The sequence below is a fragment of the Taudactylus pleione genome, unplaced genomic scaffold (genome assembly GCF_031769625.1).
Source record: "Taudactylus pleione unplaced genomic scaffold, aTauple2 ptg000757l, whole genome shotgun sequence".
Lineage (NCBI taxonomy): Eukaryota > Metazoa > Chordata > Amphibia > Anura > Myobatrachidae > Taudactylus > Taudactylus pleione.
The window spans coordinates 3777361-3803007 of NW_028285159.1; the positions used below are offsets into that span (position 1 = coordinate 3777361).

The 25647-nt window shown below is 43.4% G+C and overlaps 1 protein-coding gene across 1 annotated transcript in view; it reads left to right on the top strand.

Annotated features, from left to right (window-relative positions):
• The window catches only part of SH3GL2 (SH3 domain containing GRB2 like 2, endophilin A1), a 173829-nt gene that overhangs the window by 131316 nt on the left and 16866 nt on the right, over nt 1-25647 (top strand). The window contains exons 5-7 of the mRNA XM_088457317.1: nt 11329-11462; nt 15292-15450; nt 18615-18718. Of these exons, the coding sequence (XP_088313443.1) occupies nt 11329-11462; nt 15292-15450; nt 18615-18718 (397 nt within the window). The remainder of the gene's footprint in view (nt 1-11328; nt 11463-15291; nt 15451-18614; nt 18719-25647) is intronic.

Consider the following 25647-nt stretch of genomic DNA (forward strand, 5'->3'; position numbering starts at 1 on the left):
TATGAAAATATTGAAAAAGTGCCTTCACACAATAAATATATAAATTTACAGACACAATAGAAAACACAATAATAAAATAGTAAAAGTGTCGGTTGGTACAGTGATAGAATTTTTAAGATAGGCATGTTTAGGCCAATTGTCTATACAGTAGACTGTATACTCTGGTGACTCTAGGTTTGTTTGTGTTGTATTAGTGCTAGGGTTGTAATAATTGGGCCCCCTATTGTACTGCCCATATGTGCGTTCTGGGTACGCTGGGGCCTGTGTAATTTGATGTGTTTGGTTTGCAAAACCACGAGCAAATGTGCGCTCAAAAAAAGACATTTGTCTGTCCTGCATATCCATTAATTCCATCATAAATGACTGCTGCATTTGCCTTTCTGACTCTTGAAACCTCTCCATTCTAGCATCCTCCTACCTCTGCATGTCGGCGTCCAATTCATGGAGATGCTCTACAATCACAGAAGTCATTGCTTCGACCTGTTTAGCTTCTTCTTTTTGGGCAGCACATTGTAAACTGCAAAGGGGAGAAACAATAAACAGAGCCGAAATCTCTGGGGCTTGCGGCAACGAGACCCTACCACAAGGGTCACGTCGCAAGCACGATGGTCTTGACCATTGCGACCATCTTCCTGGGCGCTCGCTATAGATGTGGGTGGTCACCCACAGCTATAGCGAGCGGCCAGGAGGCCACTCTAAAAAAAAAAATAGCCCGGCCCTGATTCAGAGCGAGCGCTCTGTCAGAGCGTCCGGCTCTGAATCAGGGCCTCAGTCTGGCTGCAGCTTCTGCATTGACAACTAGTAATGCAAGATATGCTTGCCACCGGGAGGGGGCCCAGTCAGGTCGGCATAACAGGGGGCGTGGCACGGCATAGGGAGTGTGGCTAGGAATATTACCCGACATTAGAAGCGAAGCGGGAGCGTGACCACGCAATCGCATCATTTTGGCCTTGCCACCATTACACAATGCAGAGATTACTGGCAGGGGGTGGGGCCGTGACGCGAGCCTTGCCTGCTTTTCCGGGGGGGGCGGGAACGCCACCCAATTTTCAGGAGGCTCCCAGCCATTTCGGGAGAGTAGGCAAGTATGATACAAGGGACTAAGGCCCTCATTCAGACCCACTCGCAAGCGGGCGCACGTACGTTAGGCGTACGTACAAAAATATTTAAATTCAATGGCTCGCTCGTATTTTCGTTCGCATCTAAAATTCCACCCTAAACTCTGACGACCCCTCCTCTAACTAACGAGCGTACGAAATAGCGAGCGTACATCCCCGAAATGGCTTGAAAGGAACGCACGCACAAGTATAAACAGGAAGTGGCCTTGTCAGATGTCGATTACCTGCTCCTTTATTCTGCCTACCTCCCTCAATCGTATCATGCCAATCAATGTATCAATTAGCTTAATTGTTTGTTTTTTTTCAACACAATGCAAGAAACTTTACTCTTGTCCGTGTTTGTGTTTACCCGCAGAATACGTACGGATGAAACATTCGCTTTTATTGTTCAAAAAACATGTGAACCACAATTAAACAATTGTTCTATTGCTGTGGATCCCCGCATATTTCCCTGGGTTCATTTCTTTATTTAAATTTGCTTACGCATGTCACTGCATCAAGCCTATCATAACTCTCCAGAGATTTCTGGCCCTGTCGAACACATGACTCATACACTAACCAATAAAATTGCTCCTGTTAATTTCCAAAATACATTAGCCAATCAGAAAATTTTTACACACTTTATCAAAAATGATTTTTAAGAAAAACACCATTGCCATCATGAGAGCCTCCGCATTCACCAGGCGCGAGCTGCTGGTGCTTACGGAGGTCATGGATCGCCGGATCACCAGCCAACCTCAACCCATGACCAACCGGCAGAAGCGCTCCGCGTATGCGGAGGCACGGTCCCGCCTGCGGTCCTTCGGCTCCCGCCGCAACATCGGGCAGCTGGAGCGCAGGTGGTCCGACCTGCAACGGCGAACGCCCCGCTTGCTGGCATGCTTTCGCATGCAGATCCTGGAAAGTAAGTGTTATGTATTGTGGTTTTAATGTTTGTGTTTGTGGGGCAAACTGTGTGTGCATGTTTTCCTGTCTGTCCTATTTATTATTTGTACTCATATCTGCGTGTGCATGTTTTCCTGTCTGTCCTATTTATTATTTGTACTCATATCTGCGTGTGCATGTTTTCCCTCTATTTCTGATTTATTCATTCTACTCCTATTTGGCTTATTTTTTGGTTTTTTTTTTTATTTTTAGTTTTGGTCCCCGGATTTGTCCATAAACTAACCGCAATTTCTTTGACATATTTTAGGGGGACAGCCAAGACTCCGCCGTCACCGTCCGTCCAGACGGCGTTCCCGGCCACTATCCCCAACCCCCAGCCAACACTCCACCCCAAATCTTTCCCCTATTCCCCACTCCTCCCCATCCTTCCCAGACCCTCTCCCGGAAATGTCGGGCCTCCTTCCCCTCCGTCCCACTTCCCCCTCTCCTCCACCCACCCCTCTTCCAATTACCCCCTCCCCGGAGTCCATCATAACTCCTCCCCATTCTTTGGGGAATGACGGATCCTCCGAGGAGGATCATGGAGGCATTTCCGGAGCTCCCGTTTTGGCTCCCGGTATGTTTTTTTTTTGTTTTTTTTTAAAGCACAAACTGTTTGTATGTAATCATGTGTCGTGCCTTTCTTCGTGTTTTTGTGGCTTGACTTTTGGTGATTTTGCAGTTTGCCTTTACCTCTTCCTGGTGATTTCAACATACACATATCACACCTGTTGGAATTTGTACATAGGCCTTGTATTTTTGGCAGCACCCCCTTTTTTTTTTTTTTTTAAAGGTTTAGGAGGGATTTGGTTGTGTTTTTGTTTTTTTAATGTGGATTCCCTATTGTTGTATTAACCCACACACTTTTCTCACCCACAGAGGAACAGAGGCGTCGGCAAGAGGTGGCGGATTGTGTTGGCCAGATGCGGCAACATGTAATCGGCATTCTGGTGGCCCTCGACCGGCTGTCTGGCCTCCTTCGCCAGTAGTTTTTTTTTTTTGGTTAACGTTTCTAAATAAATTTATTCAGACAAATATACGTTCTGGCTCATTTTTTAAATCCAAAACCAAGATAGTTTAGCATGACATAAGTAGACTGTTCCTGCAAGGATTTCCCTTTTTTAAAAGTTAGATTGTGTTTTGTCTTTGTATGTCAAACAGACACAAGAAACACATAACAGTAACAATGTCATTTCCCTTTTTGGGTGTAGTGTCAATTACATATTTCTACATTTTACAGGTTCCTAGTTGGTGCGCAAGCTGCTTAGGCCAATCTTACAAATCCCAAGGTTGGGCCAGGCTTCCTTTTGGTGTGGGTTGGGAAGCTGAAAACATATTTCAGTTTAGCTCAACTGGCGTCAGTACTGGATTACCCCTTAGTCAAATGTCACTTGTGTTAACCTGGTTACACTTGCTGTTAACGTCCCAAAAAAGGAAGACCATTTCACTCTCCAAACATTTATTCACAACATAACAGAGAAAACAAAGTGGTCACTCCCAAAAAAAAAACACAGTGATAAATTCAAATACAACACATACCAAGAAATAATTAAATAAAAACAAAAAATCAAGAACTGGTTGACGAAGGACCATACCAACATGATTCCACAAACATGGCGTTGCAATATGGGTTCCAGAATATATGCCCAAAAGGACCAGATCCAGGTTTGGTAAGGGTAGCAGGAAGTAGTGAGCGTTGGAGTGCCAAAGATTATGTGAACAAACAGAAGATGGTGAGAAAAAAAACACAAAATTAGATGTTCGCAAACAAACACAAACACATTAGGTATAAACACTGTAGTTTTGTTACAACTTACCTAAAAAATCTGGCCACCACATCATCGCGTATGGCCCCCCCACATACTGACCTCCGACCAACCTCGGGGGGGCCATCCTCAGGTAAGGCATCCTCTGGCTGCATTGGGACACCACTCCTTATGGCAATGTTGTGAAATATCCCACACAGGACCACAATTTTAGACACCATATCCGGCACATACATGAGCTCGCCACCAGAGCGGTGGAGGCATCTGAATCGGCCTTTTAAAAGGCCGATACAGCGCTCCACCACTTGCCTGGTGGCTGTAAGTGCGGAATTATACGCACTTTGTGGCCCTGGTGTGGGAGCCAAATAAGGAGTGAGCAGCCAGGACATGCAAGGGTATCCACTGTCTCCTGTGAAAAAAAATAGACAACATCAGGAACACTGTGTATCAAGCTTAACATTGTTATGTACTAAAGGTCTCCACTTACCCAGAAGCCACGCATCACCAGCTTGTAGGTTGGTTAATTTCTGCCATATCCCTGATTGCCGGATGACGAAGGAGTCATGAGCACTTCCTGGTAATTTAGCATTCAGGGACAGGATCTGGAGGGAGGCATCACATACCACCATTACATTCAGGGAGTGATAGTGTTTTCGGTTTCTAAATATTGCCTCCAGCCGTGCTGGAGGCTGAAGTGGTATGTGAGTACCATCCACAACCCCTATGATGTGTGGGAAGCCAGCTATTTGGTAAAAATTGGCCTTGGCCACACTAAGGGCACCCATATCCAAAGGCATTTTAATAAAATGATGGAGGTGCTTGAAAAGTGCCTCCATCACTGCCCTCAGGATCCTGGAAAAGGAGGATTGGGAGATGCCCGCCACTATTCACACCGTTGTTTGAAACGATCCTGAGGCACAGAAATGTAACACCGCCATAAATTGCGTCAGTGGTGGTATTGCTGTTGGACTGTCAATTTGCCGCTCAAGATCACTTTCTATTAATGAGAGAGTGTCTATGATGATTTTGGGAGGTAGACGGTAGCGTCTTAAAACCTCATCATCGGGCATTCCAAAAAGGGTGACACGTGTTCGAAATATCTGGGGCCTTGCATGCCTACGATGCCTACGCCTGGGACGAGTTTGAGGTTGGTCGTCTTCCGGGAGCAGGACCAGAACAATTCGCCCCAGATCTACCTGAAATTCAAAGTTTACAATGTAAGGCTTTTGAGCCACCCCAAAAGTAACATAAAACAACTTAGCTTTATGATACCATCCATAGCTGCTTACATGCCGGGGTATTGTCATGATACGTATAAACTGTAAAAAAGACAAAAATGAGACATCAAAAATTTAGAGGGTGATTTTTGGTTTGTCAAATTGGTGCAAGCCAACACATAAAATAGGCGAAACACACATTTGGCCATCGATGAAAACGACATTGCACACCGTACGTCAAATAGGGGTCAAATGGACCCCAAAAATGGAAAAGGGAAAAGCAAAACTGGTTTACATGATGAATAAGCCTCGAAAAATGCGTTAACTAGTTCGCAAATGCAAGTCACTACACCAACAGTCAAAAATGCGTTAATTAGTTCGCAAATGCAAGTCACTACACCAACAGTCAAAAATGCGTTAATTAGTTCGCAAATGCAAGAAAAACAATGGACTTACCCAACTCGAATATATAAGATTTCCAACAAAAAGGTCTTTGGGTCCGAAAGCCAAAACAAACTAAAATAGATGAAATTAGTGTTAAAAAAAATATATAAAACCAAAAACCAGAAGTAGACACCAATTGGCCACAAATTAGACTGCACAAAACTTACCAAATCAGGAAACGATGGAAAAAAATCAACCCAAAAAATGCGAACGGAAAACAAAAACAACTGTAGCAAAACCAAAAAAAAACAAACTCCGCCAAATCCTCCAACCGCAAACAACCAAATCCAACAAACTTAACCGCCAACAATCCAACAACGCAACCTCGACTCCACACACACCAAGCCATAAATAGTGTTTATTTTCCCGCACAAATTAAGGATGAATCATAGGGACGCACAATCAATGATGCGGCCGCAAACTAAGGACGCATGTATAAATACGTCACGAAATCACATTTAATTTCTGGTTGATTTAATTCTGGAAGCAGAGACATGGCTTCAGACCAGGGAAACAATGGCCAAAAATCCGGCGGTAAGGCCTTCATGCATTTTGTCTCAATGATTCTTTTAAAACATAATATTGTGCAAGTTGTGAAGTGGCTAAATCTGCATATTTACCCAAATAGGTGAGGAGGATGACATGGAAGAGACTGCTGGCCCCAGTCAACCCGCCAAAGCTGCCAAAAAAAAAAGGCAGCCACATTTCACAAGCAAGGAGATGGAGGTTTTGATCCAGAAGTGCGTTGACATCCTGCCCCAGGCAGCCAGGAATATGAGCCAAAGCCAGAAGTGGAGAATGTGGGAGGAGGTCGCCGTTGCTGTCAATAGGGTGGGTGATTATGTCCGTCTAGCCCGGGATGTCAAACGGCGGTAAGTAAACACTTTCCCATCCTATAAACAAACCCCATTGTAAAACAAAGGATAATGGTTCCAATTTCATTCCACAGATGGGCAGACTTCAAATATCGTCTCAAGCAAAAACTTGCCGACAGGGCTAGGCATGCAAGGGGGACAGGTGGGGGTCCCACCCCTGTGTCATTGGAGTTGACAGACTTAGAAGAGCTGGCACAGGGGTGTGTGCAGGCTGTGGAGGTGTTTGGCGTGTCCAACATGGATACGGACATGCCAGACTTTGCGGCTCCTCATGTTGGCCAAGGTAAGTCTTGTGATGTCACCAACTCTGAAATGCTATTGTGCCAATATGTAGATTCTAATGTGAGTCTTTTCGCAATTTTCCTAACAGAGACAGAGGCGGATGAGTCTGCTCCAGAGGGGAGCCTTGGCCGCAGAATTTCTGCTGGCTCTGCAGGGGAGGAACCAGTACATCCGGCTGAGGACCCTGCAGAAGCCAGTCCAGGGCGTGCCCCCTCGCAGGCAGTGGGCCTCCTCACAGAACTCAATTTTAAATCGGATTTCCATACGGAGATTCTGCAGAGGATGGACGCCAGTCTGATACGGGTGGCTGAGGCCCTGGAGCAAAATGCTGCGGCCAACGTGACCATTGCTCAGGCCCTGGCGGAAAATACCAGGGCCAACATCCGCATCGCCGATGCCCTGGAGCAGCTCGTTCGCCAGCACATGGTGGAGCCGACCTCCCTTCCTGCCGGAACATCCGGATCCTCCACCTCTGGCACAACATCAGCCAATCCTCCAAATGTGCCTAGCCCTGTGCCTAGTCCAGAGGCCACAACATCTGCCTCTGGACAGGCCAGCCCGATGGCATCCCGGACCCGGTCTGGCGCCCACCCTCACCCAGCCAAACGGGCGAGAAAACGGTGACAGCAATGGCGACTTTGCCCACACTCCTTCTGTGCTTGGCTCATATTCCTTTCTGGTCAAAACTTCCCTCTCCTTTCTTGTGAAATTTTTTAAAATTTGGTATTTACGTTTATGTTACCAGTTATGGCTTTTTATTTAATTTTAACAAATATCTTTGCCACAAAAAAAAGGCAACAAAATATTAGGCCAATTTGGTTGTGTTTAAACAATAAATTTAAAACAAAAAACTGACATTGTATTGTGACATTATTGTACAAATGGGTTACATTTAATCCTGGCCCTAAAGGCAAAACTGACCCTCTTAAAAAAAAAAAAAGCCCTCTTTAAGGAACGTTTAAAAAATCACATAGCGATGCAAATTCCACAGTAAACCCAAAAAAAGGGGAGCTAATTCAAACATGATGACATTATTGTTACAATAGGCCATAACCAACAAATTGTGGCCAAAATAAAACACCCAAAATGTACGCTAATTGATTGTGTAATCATGACATTAGCAGCTCTGATTTCCACCTGCGTACGCTTTTGTGCTATCCCAATAAACTGCTTTCCAAACACATACCAAGCCGGTTTTCAATCCAACACTAATTACTTTACTGACCAGCCGCGATTAATCGCAGCACCATCGTTGAGTCCCGGGACGGAGGAGAAGGCCATCGCCAATGTGGTCGAGTAATCCTGACCCTAAGCTGTGCGAGCATTTTGAAGGGAAAGCGGATGTTCCAGTGACGTATGAGACGGTCCGAACACATTTGACGTTCGCATCTGCTAATGTATGTACGCCCCTAAAACGCCTCGCCACGCCTGTGTTTTTTCATCTCCACCCCCGTCAACACCCAAAAACGCCCTGTTCTGTCAATCACATTTGACATGTCACTTCCTGTACGCTATTTTAGGAACGAGAGAAAAAAAGCTCGCAATCTGCCGTACGCACATGCGCAGTGTAACACCGGCGCATGCGCGGTTAGTCAACATCGGAACGCAACGAGCGTACTGTTGTTAACGTGCGGCTCTGAATGAGGGCCTAAGACCCTGATTCAGAGCTGAACGCTCTGAGCAGAACGCTCACTCTGAATCAGGGCCGTCCTATTTAAATGTGGAGCGGCCTTATGGACGCTCGCATAGCTGTGGGTTACCACCCACAGCTAATGCGAGCGTCCATGATGATGGTCGCGATGGTCAAGACCATCGCGACCATCGGGCTTGCGACGAGACCCTTGCGACAGGGTCTCGCTGCCGCAAGCCCAGGAGTGATTTTGGCTCTATCAGAGCCAAAATCACTCCCACTGACATCACATGTGATGTCAGTGGGGCCGGACTTAGACGGTAGGCGTTCCCGTCTGGCAGCCACGCTCCCGGAACGCCCACCAAAGGGGGCTTGCTGTCACTCACCATCGACAGCACGCCCCCTTTGGTGCGAGACCCCGAGTATTTCTCGTCGCTCGCCGGGTCTCGCGCATGCGCACTACGGAGCTCCCTCCGTCATGCGCATTCGCCCACCATCGACCCGCTAGCAAGCGACCTTCGCTCGCGAGCGGGTCTGAATGACCCCCTAAGACAGTTTATCTCAGAGGTTCCCGAACTCAGGGCCTGATTCAGAGCCGCTCGTAAGCGGCCGCTCGTTCGCTCCGAGCGATGTTCGCACATCTGCACATGCGTATGGGTCGTAATGCGCATGCGCCAACTAGTCAGTACAGTCGGAAATCGTGTGTTCGCATAATTGCGAGTGCCTGCTCATTTGAGTGACAGGATGAGGCGTTTGTGGGTGGTATCAGGGGAAGGTGCTTGAAAACAGGGAGATCCGAACGCAGGCGTGCCAAATGGTCAAAACGGGCGTTTTAAGGGTGTGCATAATTAACAAAGCAGCGTCAACGACCACGTCACTTGGTTGTTTCTTAGCCTGAACTGTTCGCATGATTGCAGTAGGAAAATCCAACCACAAGCACTGCGAGCAGTTCAGACGCCTTTCGATGTACTCGATTAATCTAATAAATAGCGGAGATGATGTATGATGCGAGCGGCCAGGGGGCGTCTTTACAAAATAGCGAGCGCATGTTTCGTTCGCTCGCTCAGACATTTAGGCGTCAACAGACCGCAAAGAGCGAGCGCTCAATTTAAATAGCAGGCCCCTTTTTCTGAACGAGCGAGCGCAAATAGCGTCCGGCTCTGAATCAGGCCCTCAGTCCTCAGGGCACCCCAACATTCCAGGTTTTAATTATATCCATGCTTGACCACAGGTGACTTGGTTAAATCAAACTGACTGAGGTACTAATTAAGTCACCTGTGGTCAAGCATGGATGTATCTAAAACCTGAACTGTTGGGGTGCCTTGAGGACCGCGTTTGGGAACCTCTGCTTTATCTAATACAGTTATCAGTGAATAGTGGTAGTGCGTGACAAATGGATAATAAGTACATTAGGACTCAGTGCTGCAACCCATTTGATATTAAAGGACATAGCAGCAGTAGAAAACAATTAAGGAAGGGCTACCATGGATGATTAAAATACAGCCACATGTCAATAGTGATCAAATGATTTGTGATAACTGTAGGAAACAAATTAAAAGGGATTATTTGACTGCTGAGGAAGGACCAAGCACATAAATTAATGAGGAAAGTGACACAGAAGTGGCAACATGCCACAGTGAATCAGCTTTGCAGTCATTAAATGAAAGTTTAAGCAGTGTGGGAGCTTCACCTATCAAGAGGAAAAGAATGAAATATGAAAACTATTCCAAAAGGAAAGCTGCAAAAGTTATAAAAAAGGATATATTCAATATTCCAGCTGATGAACCTGTGCCTGATAATTGTTTTCTACTGCTGCTGTGTCCTTTAATATGAAATGGGTTGCAGCACTGAGTCTTAATGTACTTGTTATCCATTTGTCACTGTCTTGATCAAACTACCACTATTCACTGATAAACTGTATTAGGTAAACTGTCTTAGGCCCTCATTCAGAGCCGTACGCTCTGAGCAGAGCGCACGCTCTGAATGAGGGCCGCCCTCCATAAAAATGGAGCGTCCTCCTGGACGCTCGTATAGCTGTGGGTCACCACCCACAGCCTATACGAGCGTGCAGTTTGATGGCCGCGATGGTCGTGACAATCGCGACCATCGAAACTGCGAGCCGGAGCCTGCGGTTGAGGTTTTCAACCGCAAGCCCCGGAGTGATTTTGGCTCTATCAGAGCCAAAATCACTCCCACTGATATCACTAGTGATGTCAGTGGGCCGGCTTCTGACGGAAGCCCGGCTTCTGACGGAAGCAAGCCCGATGGTTGCGATGGTCTTGACCATCGCGACCATCTTTTTGGCTACTCGCTATAGCTGTGGGTGGTCACTGATTCAGAGCGAGCGCTCTGAAAGAGCGTCTGGCTCTGAATCAGGCCCAGAGAGAGAGACACTACAAGACACGTCTAAATTTGCCAGTTGCATGGTTAGTGCAAGAAGGGTTCAACTGCTGTACTTAATATTTTTTTTACTCCTGTTCCCAAAGGTTTCCCAAAACGAAACTTATACCAAAGTGAGATTGTATATAAGTGTACAACATACTTTATGTACAAAAAAAGTAACATACGCTGTTTTAGATATTCAAGGTCAAAGGGTACATCATGTGACCTTGAAATGTAAAAGTCAATATTTAAATATAAAAATTTTTTTTATGGAAACTATGGCCCCTTAACTTCAAAACAAGACCAACATGAAAGTACTACCACACTTAGAAGCAAAGTTATGATTGGTTTTAGTTGACATTGCAAGCATATAACATTTTTTTTGTCATGTTTGCAACCCTGTTGCATGAGCACCGTGTATCACTGAGGGCTAAAATTTTACATATGAAAGTTACTTTATGTTGTCTATTATCCTACCAAATTTCATGAAATTTTGAGATGGACGGATTGAAAAGTTACTTTTTTGTGATCATTTGGCATGGAGAGACCAAGAGGATAGGGTTCAGCAGCAAGGAACAGGCAAACATGGATAATTTGGCTGACTATCTCTGGGGTTTACCTCATACATACAACTTGTTACCTATATTTGTATATGAATTGATCATTTAAAAATATATTTTTTACCTCCAGGCCCAGCTCTTGTTGATGTAGGAGAATCTATGAGAGAGCTTTCCGATATCAAAGACTCCTTAGACATTGATGTGAAGCAAAACTTCATAGATCCACTACAAAACCTGCACGACAAAGATTTAAAGGAAATCCAGGTATATATACAAGCGGCATCAGAGACCCTACCCTAGCTTCTACATTATATATATATATATATATATATACATATATATATATATATATACATAGAAATCACAGGGGCTCTGCACTCACCATAATAAGTAATAATAATAATAATTATAATAAACATAATAAACAGTGGGGTTTTGGTTCATGAATTGATCAATGCATTTAAGCTTGCAGCCCATCGTCACAGGACCCCACTATACTGCAAGTCCCTACTCTATTGCTCAGAATTATAACATGGACATAGCCATCACATTAGTGTTAAACTTAAAGCTCACAGCAACTTTGCTTTTAAATGTGAGACAGTTACAAAGCACCTAGGAAAACAGCTGACACAAGTTAGATAACTAGTTAAAACCCCACTGTTTATTATGTTTATTATTATTATTATTATTATTAGTTATTATGGTGAGTGCAGAGCCCCTGTGATTTCTATTTAAACAATGTGGTCACATACCATGTTGCAGCCCAAAACTAGGAATGGTGAGTGCCGTGGATTAGTGCTTTTTATATATATACATATATATATATATATATATAATGTGTAGACACTACTGTAACGTATTTTCTACAGGTGGTATGATGTTGTGCTGCTGTATGTAAGTCAGCCAATGGCAAAGTGTGAAAAGGTTGCAAAGGTGAAATGCAATCACTTCATCTAGAGTTGTCAGCAGCACATTAACAGCTAATAATAGTAGGTGCTAGCACTTGATCTTGTGTCTAGTATCTCAGCGTGACATGAGCAGTAGTGGAAAGTGACCTGAGTCCTCACAGTCATCTTTCAGGGACATTAATAAATAAAGTAAAGTCTGGAGAGCTGTAGCAAAGTATATTGTGATCTCAGTGTCTTTTGTATTTACAGTATGTTTACTTTTTTATGATTAAAAATTATTACATCCTCCCTAACTTTAAATATACAAATATTATGTTTTTCGGCATAAATATTAAAATTAAAAATGAACTTGCAATGGCATTGATTAGAAATACAGCATTGTGTTATAAGGAGCAGCATTGTTGTGAAGAACAAGTTCGGAACATAGGCGTGATATGCGCCTCTTCATGCTGTTATAGGATGACCGTTGGTATAAATAAAACAATTTGCAGTCAGTGACTGGAGGTCATTCTTTGCCTCCTCCTCGTGTGATGTGTGGAATAGGGGTAGAACAACATGTTTTATTTCTCCCTCTCCCTAAGCTCTAGATAACTGAGGTTGAAAAACAATGGTCAAAGAACAGACTCAGGGCCTGATTCAGAGCCGCTCGCTTTTTTTTTTTTTCTTCAGTCCGCTCACTAAGCTGTGGGTGACCACCCACAGCTTTTGTGAGCGGCCTGGAGCCCGTCGCGATTATCGCAACAATTGGGCTTGCGAGGAGACCCTGTGGTAGGGTCTCAGCTCTCGCAAGCCCGAGTGGACTCCCTGCTAAGAGAGTGATGCCAGTAGGGCCGCCCACAAATGCCAGGCGTTCCTAAGGGAATGCCTGCGTTTGTGCAGCCACCCCCCCTCCCCGCCTACAAAACGGGGCGAGCTGTCAATCAACATCGACAGCCGCCCCATCTTGTAGCAAGACCCGTAGCGACGGAGCACTGTGCGCTTGCGAGCGGGTGTGAATCAGGCCCTCAATTCGGCTGTATATCGATTTCTTTTCTCAGGAAGCAATCTGAATGGGCATGAAGTGAGAATAAAAGGAATGTGGAAGGGGCTAGGAATGACCGGTTCTAAGGTGTTCAGCACCACCCTGCAAATTATACATTTGCGCCCTCCTACAAATATGACATATCTCTTTACAGTGTGTGTGTGTGTGTTTAAAACAATCCTACATTTCTTTCAACATTCTCACAATATTATTTTATATGCTATATTTTTATCTGAATGTTCTTTTATTCAGAATATTTAAAAAATACTTTCTAATCATTTTTCATTGCAGAGTTCACACTATTATATGCAATGTTCCCCCTCCCCTGTAGCATCAAAACTGTACTTATGTAGCTAACTGAAATCTATAAGCTTAGCTTAAAACTAGCAGACTGGGCCCCTCACCTCCGTCAGGGACAGGCAGCTGCCAGCTGTCTCTCACTCACTGTTCGGCGGGCCCTCTTCCTGGCGTTGCGGAGTGCAGCTGAAGCAGCTCCTCTATTGAGAGAGAGGGTGTGAGTGCGCGGTGTGACATCATCGTGTACGGTGCATGTGTAAACTGTTAGTCTATATGCTTCTGCTGGCAGTGGCACTGCCTATAACTACTTAACAAGACAGGAGAATGAACCTAGCTCCTCTCACTCAGGGGTGGGCAATGCCGAGCAATTAAACCACTTCCTGACCAACAGGCCACTGACATGAATTTCATTTAAATTCAGACGGATCAACAATCTGGCTAATGGGAGGTTTGGAGCCCAGACCACCCATTAGCCAGATTGCTGATCCGCCTGAATTTAAAAGTAATTTATGTCCACGGTCGCCTGGTCTACCCCTAGACCACCCCTTAGTTTCGCCCTGCCAGGCCCGTCCATGACACTGCTGCCTAAAGCTGATCATATTAATCATACGATTTCCCTACGACTCCCCGGAGCTCCCTGGCAGTCCCGGCAGCATGTTTGTTGTTTTTCTTAGCACAGGATCTGTCGTAAGATCGATCCTGTGTCTCACAGGCTCATATGGGAAACAGTCATTGAAATGACTTGAATTTCCGCACGATGGATCGCATGAACAAAATAAACGTCACGATCTGCACACGATACGATGGACAAGATGTGCTGCACATCAGATCATAAGATCTGATTATAGGAGCTGCGGGAGTGCACATCGGATCGGATCTTACTAAAATAATACACGATTTTCACAAGATCCATCTTATGACCCGTCGAAAATCGGGCAATCAGCCCGAAATCGTGCAGGTGTATGGTCAGCATTAGTCTGCCTGTCACAAACACAGCAGCTCAGCAAGTACAGCTGTAAAGTCGCTCAGAAAGCAAGCAGCGGGGAGGGCACCTCTCCAGTCTGGCGCCCCCCTGCAATGTTTACCCCGCAGCTTGCTTTGTGCCGACTTTGCTTATTCTGTAGCTCGGCACCCAAAACATCTGCTTGGGGGATTTACCTTTACAAGCATATTATGTTATTTAATAAGCTGATTATTGATTATGTTTTAATATTATGTAAGATTTTTTATTTTCTATTTTCTGTAAATACGCTATGGACAATTTAGAGGATTATTTGCTACAATCACAAGGCTTTATGCAGCCAAGTCAATGTTGTCTTTGGAGGAGGATAAGAAGGTCAGTGGTAAAATCATGCTGGAGATGACTGTGGCCTGCATATAAATACAAGAACACGGAGTGCTAGCATGGAGGTTGCAGTTAGAAATTCAGATTAGCAACACATACCCCCCAACTCTGCCAATTCAGGCGTGACCGGACTGATTGGGACAGCTTTGCCCTGCGGGTGAGAAAGTTGGGAGGCATGACCTGTGCATGTGAACAAGTGCACACACCAGTAGCAATGAATGGGTTATTGCAGTGGTTCTCAACATCAATTCTCAAGTTTTCCCAGCAGGTCATGTTTTACGGATTTCTGTCTGTAGAAGCAGGTGGATAATCACTGACCCAGCAAAATAGACTAATGCCTCCATTGTGATGTGGCTATGCTCCCTGTCCTGATTTCCGGCACTCCAAAGTTGGGATGTATACCAACTTTCATACAGTATTTCAATAGCAAACATTATAGATAATTAGCTTCAAAGATGATCAGCAGCGCTAAATGCAAAATCATTTGTGTAAATAAAGCAAAATCTAAATTTTCTTTTTCAGCATCACTTAAAAAAGTTGGAAGGTAGGCGTCTGGACTTTGATTACAAAAAGAAAAGGCAAGGCAAGATCACAGATGACGAGATTCGTCAGGCTCTAGAGAAATTTGATGAGTCCAAAGAAATTGCAGAATCAAGCATGTTTAACCTTTTGGAAATGGATGTAAGACATTACTGTGTATTTCTTGATAAAACAATTTAATTTACAGTATTTCTATGCTTTTCATATTAAACTTTCACTGATACAAAAGGAAGATTACTAGTGCAAGTAAAGCATAATTGGAATGACACAAAACAGGAATATGGGGGAAATGTATCAAATCTTGGAGTGCATAAAGTAGAGAGAGATAAGTACCAACCAATCGGCTCCTGTCATTTTACAGGCTGCACTAGTAAAGAAACTGATTGGTTGCTATGAGCAACTTCTACAGTTTATCTCGCTCCAAGATTTGATATACTGTATCTCAACCTGAGAGCGTAAACCATAATTTATAATTCTTCACTTTCACGTCCATTGGATAATGCATTTACTGTATGTGAAATCAATGAAAGGAATCTATATAATGACTGGTTATAAGCAATAATTTACACTGTTTATTGAGTTTCAACTTTAGATGACTGAAGGCTGCCATGTTTCTGTTTTTCTAAATGAGCAGCAGTACTGTGTTCTGCTGTATACACTGGGAGTAAAGAAAATGATAGCGTAAAATAATTGAAATTGTAAGATGTAAATGAGGTAAAAAGGTTATAAATTCATATAATGCTAACAAGGCAATATATTTATAGATGAAAGTCAGTGACTCAGGATGCGTGGTAGACTTTCAAAGGAACCTAGAAGTCTCTGAGCAGAAACTTCAGAGGGATTTTATTTTTACATAGAGCTGTTCTGCCAATAAAGAAAAGGCAATATACATTTCACTCTGAATTACAACATAGCAAAATATTTTGTTTTATAAATTAGCTCCATTCTAAGCTTGACATATGGGGTTAACCACAATACCCTTACATAATACATTACTTTGTGTACAGACCAATGGCTGTGGCCATTTTTCCTTACTGCAATGCTTTTTTGTAGTGTCCAGGATATGACTGTTTGCAGATATAATTGTTCTGGGAAAACACAAGTGCTGTTATACACCAAAGTCTAGGGTTTGCAGAATCACAGCTCAAAATCTATTAATTAAGAATAGTCTTTTGATCAAAATGGAAATCGTTTTGTTTCGGATTGAAGCCTGGATTGTAAAATTATATTAAGCTATAACTTTAAAGGTTTTTTTTTTCTAAAGTGTTCTCCATATTTACCTATGAATATATTGAAACACACTGCCATTTAGGCAAACACTCTAATACAGTGATTCCCAACGTCGGTCCTCAAGGCATACTAACAGTCCTGGTTTTGGTGATATCCATGCTTAAGCACAGATGGTTAAATCAAAATAACTAAGGTACTAATTAAGTCGCCTGTGCCTAACTATGGCTATCCTTAAAACCTGGACTGTTAGCGTGCCTTGAGGACCGTGGTTGAGAACTCCTGCTCTAGTACATAAAACTCTCTACATTTTTTAAAAATAAATAAAGTACTTTCCTATCATGAAAGCTCCTAGGTAAAGACCTGCCTTGTATTTATAATGCTAGACTGACACTAACCATGTCCCCTTAGTCTCATTTTAAGTACAAATTATTATAGTGAATAAGAAGAGGAGCACTTTCAATTTCTGACAAATAAGTGTAATGCCATCAGTAACCCTCAGCAGGACCAAAATAATTATATTGGTTTTAAAATTTCACTTTACTAGTTATCTATTGCATCACTTATTCTAAAGCGTAAGTTTTACATACAGCAGCCATTTTCTTTTCTGAAGTACCATTGCCCACTTTCCAATGGAGTGCCAGGCAATACTTACCCAGAAACTGTCATTGCTAATCTTAGATTACCCTAAAGTCTGCTTGTCATAGGGCATGATTCAAGGGCGATTATGGATGCAGATTGAGCGATTGTTTGCCATCACGCATGTTTATAAGACGCAATGCGCATGTGCACCGATTGCATTGCGATTACGGAAGCACAGAGTAAGCTATCGCGAAGTGAGTGACAGGCTGTCAGTGGTTAGGTTGGTCGCAAAAAGGCAGGCGCGTTTGTCCGTTTTAACGCAGTTTAATAGGCGTGCATAAATTAGCTATATTGATTGCATACGTAGCATAAGAGCTCTTTGCGTGCAAGGAGACATTCAGTGTCTGCAGCTGGTCAGACTTGTTGTAAATGCTGCGTGACTGACCGATGTTCGTTGATGGTACCGATACAGAAGAGCAACATTGGACGGATGTGAGAAGGCCGCAGTGGGCGTCTTTATGTCGGATGTGCTTTGGCAAGCATTAGCATATTTTAGCAACTGTGGGCCTAATTCAGCAGTGCACACTAGTGCACTGCTGAACACAGATTCCCAATGTTCGGGTATCTGCGCAGGCGCTAGACCCGTTCTGCGCTGGCACCAGACCCTTTCTGCGCATGTGCAGAACGGGTCTGCGTGCTCGCCCGAAGACTGGCAGCAAACTGTCAGTGATTGACAGTCTGCTGCTCCTGCGTTTGGGGGTGAGGAGGGAGGGGCGATACCCTCTGTTTCCCGAAACGGAGGCATGTCACTGCCGTTGGGGGGGGGGGGAAGAGGCCAGGATCTCAGTCAGCTGATAGAGGTTTCCTGGCCTCTTACAGTTGCTGGCTGCGGGACCCCATGGGTTACGCAGCGGTTACGCTGCCAGCCGATGGTCTGCAGAGTATCCGAAGCTGCGTTGGACAACGCAGCTCGGATACGTAATGCAGCAGGAGGTGTGATGCCTCCTTCTGCATTGCCATAATTGCAAGGATCACAATTGCAAAGCTGCCTGCGTGCAGCTTTGTGCTTGCGGCCCTTCCTGAATCAGGCCCTGTGTTCCGTAAGCGATTGCAGTTGCGTTTACATTGCGTCCGTTGCTGAATCAGGCCCATAATCAGGAACATGAATATTATCCACCTCGACAATATACAATAATCAACTGTAAATTCTATCAGCTGTTTGTCCCAGAAATGTTTAGCATTTACAATTATAGCCATTGGTATCTGTAAATGAAGAGAATATGGAATAGTTTTAGCAAATATTCTCATAGTTGGTCTTTGCCACCTTTGCAGAGAAGAGAAATCTAAATAACATATTTTTAGGCCACAGCATGTGGGATCGCCTTGTATAGCTTTCATATTATGGGTGTGTATTTTGGGAAGGAATAAAGCGTGACTAGATCTGCCTGTCACACCTTGGCCAGCCAATAACTATGTTTGCTATGTTGTGTGCTCAGATTGAACAGGTGAGCCAGCTCTCTGCTCTTGTACAAGCACAGCTGGAGTACCACAAGCAGGCAGCGCAGATCTTACAGGAAGTCACTGTAAAACTTGAACACAGGTAAGCATTTTGTTACCTAAATTAATATTTGCATCTGGGCTTCACAGCTTGTTCTTGGGATATAGCATGGGAACATAACATAACACACATATACATCTATAGTTAAAGTAACGGTAACGGATATAAAGGGTCCTGTAACACTGATCATCAGAACTTAATGTGTTTTTTATTATTAAAAATTTTACGAAAATAAGTTGACAAGTTATCTAAAAAAGGATATGGTGCCACAAAAACTCTGTGATTTCCCATTTGTTGTGTTTTTGCGTCTAATTTAGCTGTGTACAACTGTTAAAGTGACAGATTTGCAAGTTGTATTTGCATAAGGTAAATGCAACTTTCACTTTATTAATATCTGTCAGGAGACTATTCTTTCTAATGTATATGACATTTTGTCACATTGGTATATTATGTACAGATAGGATAAATGTGACTTTTGTATTGATCTCTAAGCTATCCTTATGCCTTTGCTATGAAATCATGGGGCTTAGTATACACACTTGTTACACCTGATGCAATCTTGGCACCTATGATGTATAGTACAAGAAGCACTTTGTACCACCATTGCCCTTAATGTACTTAGGGGACCAGTCAGTGAGTTCTGGCATTATACCAGTAGAAGAGCAATGGTCTTGATAATTGGGAGAGCAGTCAAAGAAGATGAGTACAGTTCTTTTCTGGGGAAAGAATCTTCAAAGCAGGGACTATACCTGAGAAGCAGGGACTTCTGAGACATCACGTCAGCCCAGAAACCACCAATCTCTGTCTAGTGCATTGATTGACTGGGGTAAGAAATCCATTTTAACCCTTATTTGGGTTGTATGTCTCTAAATGGGTGATGCTATTTATTTAATCTCATCTTAGCAGCTTCATACTGTTTTGACTTTAGGCCATCTTTTCTCAGAGTGGCAAAAGTGCATATGTGCGTGGGAGTGGGTGCGTAGGGGTAGAAGACAGCTGTTCCCTCATCACTACAATAATAAAAAAGACTCAATCTGTGTTATCAAATAACGAGGTATAACAAATCTATATGAGTCCATTTCTTTTATAGTATAACTATGTTCCTATGTGCAGAAACATTCTTAATAGAAGCTCACTCTTCTAGTGTTAGCCAAATGTATTTTTACTACATAGCAGCAAATAAATGTGTTTTTTTTTAACACAAGGCAGAACTAATATCATGTAATCTTGTGATAACACAACTCAACAGAATTACCCAGCTCCCTGCTCAGCCTGATACAATTTTAAGATAAAAAAGTCCTGCAAAATGGTACAGCAACACAGCTTGATTGAATTCTGTTAATAAAACAACTCAGCGGAAGGTAACATACACTAATACAACCGCACAATTTGATAGAATGTTAAGATAGCAGTAACTTGATAAAATGTCATAGTAGCTGAACTTAATGGAGCTTTATTATAGAAAGCCGGATTAAAATGCTTAAATAGCAATTATGAGTGTCAAGCTTGTGAAAGGTATATTAAACTATTATCATACCATGCTACAGTATAATTATTGCACTTAAGATTCATACATAACTCAGCAACAATATCCAATAAAACTAAATTATTTTTCTGTCATTTTAACTCCCTTATTAGCAGAGAAAAAGGGTGGACACCCACCAAAGATCTCACAGCTAATGGAGCATACACACGGTCAGATCTGTCAGATGAACATTTTTTAAAATGGACTACGTGTGTTGCAATTGTGCCCGTACTAGGGCCACGGCGGAAGACCACCTACGCTACCCTACGGGCACTGCAGTAATGGCTGCTGGTAAGGCCCGCTGCCATGCCCCTCTGAAACTGGGACACTAGGGCGTCCCGAACACAGTGTTGAGGACACCAGGATGCAGTGTCTGGTGAGTGCCTGGAGGACCACCCAAAAAAACCAGCCTGGGGATAACACTGATATATTTGGTTTTCCAAGTATCCTCTCTTTATGTGTTATCGCTCAAAAAGTGAGGTCCCTGGATTGTTTGCTTCTCCCTATGCGCTGTGAATTTAAATGCCTCTTTTTCTGCTCTATTGAGAGTTAACTTCTAATGCTACTGTACCTCTTTTAAACCAGGCACATTGCTCTAATAGACATATCCTCCTCATTGAGGCACTACCATGCCCACAATTCACTGTATTTCCACTATTGTCTGCATCTATGTGCCTGCATAATCCTTTGCTGTACTGTATACCTCACTATGGATACTGGCCCTGATTAAGAGCCAGACGCTCTGAAAGAGCGCTCGCTCTGAATCAGGGCCGGGCTATTTTTTTTTTTTAGAACGGCCTCCTGGCCACTCGCATAGCTGTGGGTGACCACCCACAGCTATAGCGAGCGGCCAGGAAGATGGTCGTGATGGTCAAGACCATCGCAACCATCGGGCTTGCGACGAGACCCTTGTGGTAGGGTTTTGTTGCCGCAAGCCCCAGAGAGATTTCGGCTCTAGCAGAGCCGAAATCTCTCCCACATCAATTGTGATGTCAGTGGGGCAGCCCCCAAACGGAGGCGTTCACATGGGAATGCCTCCGTTTGGGCAGCCACCCCCCAGCCCGCCCACCAAAGGGGGCGTGCTGTTAACATCGACAGCACGCCCCCTTTGGTACGAGACCCAGAGTGACGGATTGCCCGTTGCTATCCGGGTCTCGCGCATGCGCACGACGGAGCCGGCTCCGTCGTGCGCATGCGCTCTGGGCCACTGTTGACCTGGTTGCGAGCGCTAAGCGCTTGCGACCGGGTCTGAATCAGGCCCACTGTTTAAACACTAATTTATAAACTCATACTTAATTTCTGTCTGCCTTATTATTAATCTTTGCTAAAAAGTCTTGAAACATAGAATTTGATGGCAAATAAGAACCATTGGGGCCATCTAGTCTGCCCCTTTAGGGTTAGATTATGTGGGTTAGGGTTGTTAGAGGGTTATGGTTGTTTCAGCATTAGTGTTAGGGTATTAGAGTTAAGGGGTTAGGGTTGAGCTAGGGGATTGGGTTAGATGCTTGGTTAGGGTCGGCGTTTAAGGTTATTAGGGGATTAGGGTTGTTTGTCTATTAGTGTTAGGGTTTTAGGGTTATGAGTGGGTGTTAGGTGTTAGGGTACTAGGGTAGGGGTTCAGGTTGATAGGGGAAGAGGATGTTTGGGTTTTAGTGTATGGGTATTAAGGTTAGGGGATAGTGTTATGGCATTAGGGTTAGGGTATTGGGTTAGGTATTAGGTTAGGGTATTAGGGTGGGGGTTAGGGTAGGTGGACAGATACTCACGGCCAGGTCACCAAGATCCAGCTGGGGAGAGTGTCCAGGATAAAGTGCAAGAGCCATAGAGTGTTTAGTAAGTAGTGTCCAGAATATGGAGAATGCAGGTGTTTAAATTGCAGAAAGGCCAAAGTGCAGTTTCTTCAGCATGTATACCATATGTGCTCTATGGGGGGAATTCAATTAGCTGCGGTAATTTACCGCAGGCTAATTGACCCAATGGGACTACTAAATTAGCTCGCAGACTGCTGTTAATGGGGATTGCTTTTCAAGCCTGAGCAGGCTCGAACAGAAATCCCTGATAAATAGATTGTCTTTGGTTGCTGTGACCATATTAACACACTGCATTCTATTTGTTAACGCCTGTCAACAGTTAATTTACTGGCCGTGAAAAAGGGCCTCTAATTGAACATCCTATATAATTTTATATATATATATATATATATATCTAATTAGCTATATATATCTATATATATGTATAATCTTTGCAAAAATAGCCGCACTTCACCCGCTAAGTTAATATAGGTGCAGGGTCAATGCATTACATACACATCCATTCTCTGTAAGATGCTCCACCAGGGGCTCAAACACAGATGAGACCAGCACCCTTGCTCCAAATCACCATAAATTTAGGGGTCTATTTACTAAGCTGTGTTAGGAGATAAAGTGAACGGTGATAAGGTACCAGTCAATCAGCTCCTAACTGCCATTTTTCAAACACAGCCTGTGACATGGCAGTTAGGAGCTGATTGGCTAGTACCTTATCACCATTCACTTTATCTCCTAACACAGCTTAGTAAATAGACCCCAGAATCTTAGCAGCATGTCAGTTTTTCTTCAGCATATCATACATTACTGTACATCACAAGTATGTGCAAGCGTTCTTGGGGTCAAACATCACTCCCAGCGCATAATCCCAACAGCTGTTTCGATGTCTACCGTCGTCATGGGAGAAGCAATTTTAAGGTGCATGTGCAGTCTATAAATACATATACCAATCAATAATAATAGAGCTTACCTGTCAGGTCACTCATGATGGAACCGCCATCCCAGCTAACAGGAAAGTGTGCGGCCGCTCTTCTTTAAGTAGTCTGTGAGTGGTGCTATTGCGTACACTTGTTTAGTGACCGTTGGAAGCAGTTCAGATGTGCGGTTACGCTGGCAGGTGTGCGGTCATGTGATTTAGTGTGTTCAGTCATGTTAGTGGGATTTCTGTCATTTTAGCGCACCGTTTTATAAATATATATATGTACAGATGTGTCCTTGCTAGCCTCAATATGCCATGAAGCGAGATATGCAAGGCTTAAGTGAGCCACCTGGGCCCATGAGACTGCTAGCATCAGGCATCTTTTTTTGTGTCTTGTTTTGCTGAAAATGTGCCTGTGTCGCAATGGTATGCAACTAGGATGCATCAGGAGACTGTGCTGATTCATTTGATATGCAACACTTGTATATCTGTCTGCAAATGAAACTTGGCGTCTCAAAAAACTGCGGCCGTTGCATTGTAGCACTTGTACAATGTAGCTGATTCGGAGACTCATTTTACGCATTTTTGGCAAAAAGATGACCGGTACTAGCAGAATCTCACAGGAACAGGCACGCCGAGACGGGCTGTTTGGTGCGACTGCGGCAAACATGAGTGAAGACACTTCTGTATACACTTTTCTTTACTATGTTTGCAATATACACACATGAGTGTTTAACAGTGACACCTATCTATGTAGAAAATGTGAGAGAGGGTGAGCGTTATTACAACCAGGTTTGCTGCATCGATGCTTGCACAGTTCTGTAATTCATCTAATTGCGCTGCAGGGGATGGGGCAAGAATTACACTGATTTGTGAGGGGGGATCTACTCCTGAACATTCCAGGAGAGTCGACAGCTATGATATATCTATATAATAAATCTAATATCTGTCAGCACACACGTCAGACTTAATGTGCACACTGAAACCCCCAATATAACTTTCCAGAGGAGAAAAATAATATACATATATATATATATGTGTGTATATATATATATATATATATATATATATATATATATATAGTGATATAGTGGTGCGCCCTTTAACCAGGGATCATAAGTGGTTTATTAGCAGCTGACATAAAGGGTTACTGCCAGAACCCCTTAAGAAAAGCAAATGGACAAGGAATAAATGTCTGCGCTTATAACCACTATAAAAAATAGTCCTTAAAAGCTGTTTTGACAATTTATTGGCAACACATATATATATATATATATATATATATATACTGGTGCAGTATAGGAGCCAGTCTGCTCTTATACTGCACCAGCCAAACATTGCTCTGTTATGTAATAATAATAATAATAATAATAATAATAATTTTATTTATATAGCGCTTGTATCCTAAAGGACTCAAAGTGCTTTACATTTGGCCTTACAGTACAAAACACAAAATAAGCTTAAACAACGGTGTGGCCGGAGGCCGACCACATGAGATTAAAATTAACCCTCATACTGTTGCGCCATTTTTAAAAGGACAGTGTAAAAGCACACTGCACATGGTTTATAATAAACTATTAAAGTATATATGTATTGCTATAATGCACTGCAGCTGATCTGCAATGCATTAGTGCATGAAGCAATGTATATTTAATAGCTTTGCACTATATGGTTTAAATGTATGTTTTGTAGAGAAAATGCACTTTTTGTTTATAGAAAATGCACTTTTTGTTTATGACATGACCAGCCTCTGTGGCTGCAGGAAACTAGATGCTAATTGTCATTCCCTTAGCAGGAGGTCTGATGAATAGGCTTGACTGGAAGTTCTCTGTGTAAAGGTGTGACTAGTGTCATATAGCCAAACACTTCAGTTACAGAACTTCCTTTGAAAAGACAATCTGTTTTTAAGAACCTTTTGGATGTCACTAAATGTATCACAGAGTGAGAGTAAATTACCAGTTCCTGTGGAATGTGAGTTGTAAGTACATTTGGGATAGATGGTCTGATTGGTGTACAAGACTAACTGTGGGTGGATTTCAAAATGCTGTATCATGTGTTCTGACTATATATACAGGGCATGTGAGCCTGTGTTTTTTGTACATCCTTGAAAATCCTTTGTGGAGAATTGCTGTTTGATTTTTGTGTGATATTCCCCTTCAGACGGAAGGGAGGGTCTTCTTTAAGACATTGAGCAAATAAACACCGTTGCCTTTACTTCAATTGACTCAATCCTGCGACCAACAGAATTACGCCAAAACACTATTCCGTTCTCCTGCTGTTCTGGGTAAGAACTCAGCGTCTTCAAGTTCAAGCCCTCTGCCAAGCTACTGTGCAGACCTAGGGCCTGATTCAGAGCAGGACGCTATTTGCGCTCGCTCGTTCAGAAAAAGGGGCCGGATATTTAAATAGAGCGCTCGCCCTTTGCGGTCTGTTGACGCCTCTATGTCTGAGCGAGCGAACGAAATATACGCTCGCTATTTTGTAAAGACGCCCCCTGGCCGTTCGCATCATATGTCATCTCCGTTATTTATTAGATTAATCGAGTACATCGAAAGGCGTCTGAACTGCTCGCAGTGCTTGTGGTTGGATTTTCCTACCGCAATCATGCAAACAGTTCAGGGTAAGAGACAACCAAGTGATGTGCCCGATGACGCTGCTTTGTTAAATATGCACACCCTTAAAATGCCCGTTTTGACCGTTTGGCATGCCTGCGTTCGGATCT